A 2,029-nucleotide genomic window follows, 5' to 3' on the forward strand; every position below is an offset into this window, starting at 1 on the left:
CCCCCCCCCCCCCCCCCCCCCCCCCCCGCCGCCCCCAGCCCACCCGGCACTCACTTTCATTAGCGTGCACTCCCGGGAGCCAGAGAACGCAGGGAACAGCTCCTCATACTTCTGGACGGCGAGCTAAACGTCACAAGGGTGGCAAGAGGGGACAAGCTCATGAAGAGGGGCCATCGGAGCCACCGGCCTGGCAGCCAAGGGGACCTGGAGACACCTGGCCCCCGAGTCCTTCTCTGTGCCCCTCCCCCAGCGTCACCTGGCTCCGTGCCTGGCGGCACCTCCGTGGGGCTGTGCCGGGCCAAGCGTGGCCGCAGTGACAGCTTGTGGGGAGGAAGCGGGAAGGGTTTCCCAGGCCGGTGCCCAGGGCAGGGGGCAAACACCAACTGCCTCGCAGGAGTACCTCCTATGTGCCAGGGCTGGTGCTGGGCACTTCTCAGTTAACCACCATGAGGCCCCGGGGAGGGTCACGTGATGGGGACCCCCGTTTTGAAAGCGGGGAAACGCCATGACCTGCTCGGGGCACAGGGGACGTGGGGGCGGGGACGTGGACTGGCCCCACAGCAAAGCCCGAGCTCTCACCCACAGCGGGAGCGGGGGCTGGCGGCCGTGCTCAGACACACCCCGAGGCTGAGGGCGGGGTGGCCGGAGACCCCAGGAAATGCCGAACCCGGACCCCGAGGACTCCAGCTCCTCCTCTGGCTAGGCCATCCCCTGCCCCCTCAGCCAGCACTGGCTCCGCTCTTGCCGAGAAGCCCTGAAAATGGGTGGTGTGGGCACGCGAGCTACAGTATAAATCATGACTCTGGGAGTCAGAAAGATCTGGAATCCAGCCCTGTGGCCTTGAATAAGGGGCTCCGGCCTCACCATCCTCAGCTGTAGAACAGGGTAACAGTGGTGCCGACCTCAAGGGACGCAGTAAGGACCCAAAACGTGCTCTCACGGAAGAAAAAGCCTGGCACCAAGTGAGCCAGGAGCCGGGCGCGTGACAACAGGAACAGAAACACGTCAGTGAGAACGAGCGTGTCCCGCCCACAGCTGACTGCAGGCACCGGACGTGAGGGAGGGGCTCACCCCTTGCCGAGAGGGGCCTTGGCCTAATGACAGACCCAGGGCTCCGGGGTGGCCACTGGGAGGAGGGGGAGGCCCTGGGTGGGCCCACGGGGCCGCGCGCACCTTGGCATTGAGCATGTCGATGCAGAAGTGGCAGAGGGCCGCCTTGAAGAAGTAGTCCTTGGCGCTGTACTTGAGGAGGGGGCTGTCCATGGCATTGGTTCCCACCTGTGCGCATGTGCAGGTGGCACCGTAAGCTCGGGGCTGGCAGCCGTGCGGGGGGGGGGGGGGGGGGGGGACTGGGGTCAGTGCGTCTGTGTCCAGGCTGAAGCCCGGTTAACCTGAGACACTAAGGGCAGGGAGGCCGAGGACCAGCCCAGAGAAGTCAGCCAATGGTGTGCGGGCGGCCACAGAGCAGTGTGTCACAGGGGGGTGGGCTGCCACAGGGCTGAAGCCAGGTGTCCGTGCCCCCCCCCCCCCCCCCCGCCGAGGCAGCCGAGATGACGGGGAGGCGGTGGCCCCACTGTCAGGCCTGAGGGAGGCAGACACACTGGTGGGCAGAGGGGTGGCAGGAGGCGGGAACTTGAGAGCCGGCGCCCGCCCCCCTCCCCTCCGAGGCCAGCTGCCTGCCTTTCTCTTGGCCGCGCTGAACCTACTGGGACAGCCTAGCCCGCCCCGCCCGCCCCGCCCAGCCCAGGGGAGCCTGCACACCCGTGGGTCGCTCCCTTCCCGTCCCCCCCACCATGCCTCCTGGGGGCTGCTCAGCCACCTCCGGCCACCCCAGGCCTCCGCGATTCTTCCCGTTCCCTGGGCCTCCCAGGAAGCCCTCCGTGAGACGCGCACAGGGGAGAGGGCAGAGAGGAGAGGGCGGCGACGCCGCGAGGAGTGGTGGGTGGAGAGTTTTGCCAGGGACGACAGGATGAGCTCGGGGAGGGGGGAGGTAACGGAGGGAGCACCGTGCAGGGACGACGGGCCACAC

General features: G+C 68.0%; 1 protein-coding gene across 1 annotated transcript in view; it reads right to left on the reverse strand.

The window, feature by feature from the left end:
* The window catches only part of LOC125918041 (alpha-soluble NSF attachment protein-like), a 3,522-nt gene extending 2,214 nt beyond the window's left edge, over nucleotides 1–1,308 (reverse strand). The window contains exons 1-2 of the mRNA XM_049624103.1: nucleotides 1,174–1,308; nucleotides 55–123 (exon numbers count right to left, since the gene is read on the reverse strand). Coding sequence (XP_049480060.1) covers nucleotides 55–123; nucleotides 1,174–1,263 — 159 coding nt within the window. The 5' untranslated portion in view covers nucleotides 1,264–1,308. The remainder of the gene's footprint in view (nucleotides 1–54; nucleotides 124–1,173) is intronic.
* Nucleotides 1,309–2,029: the final 721 nt, after the last annotated feature.

The sequence above is a fragment of the Panthera uncia genome, unplaced genomic scaffold (genome assembly GCF_023721935.1).
Source record: "Panthera uncia isolate 11264 unplaced genomic scaffold, Puncia_PCG_1.0 HiC_scaffold_397, whole genome shotgun sequence".
NCBI lineage: Eukaryota > Metazoa > Chordata > Mammalia > Carnivora > Felidae > Panthera > Panthera uncia.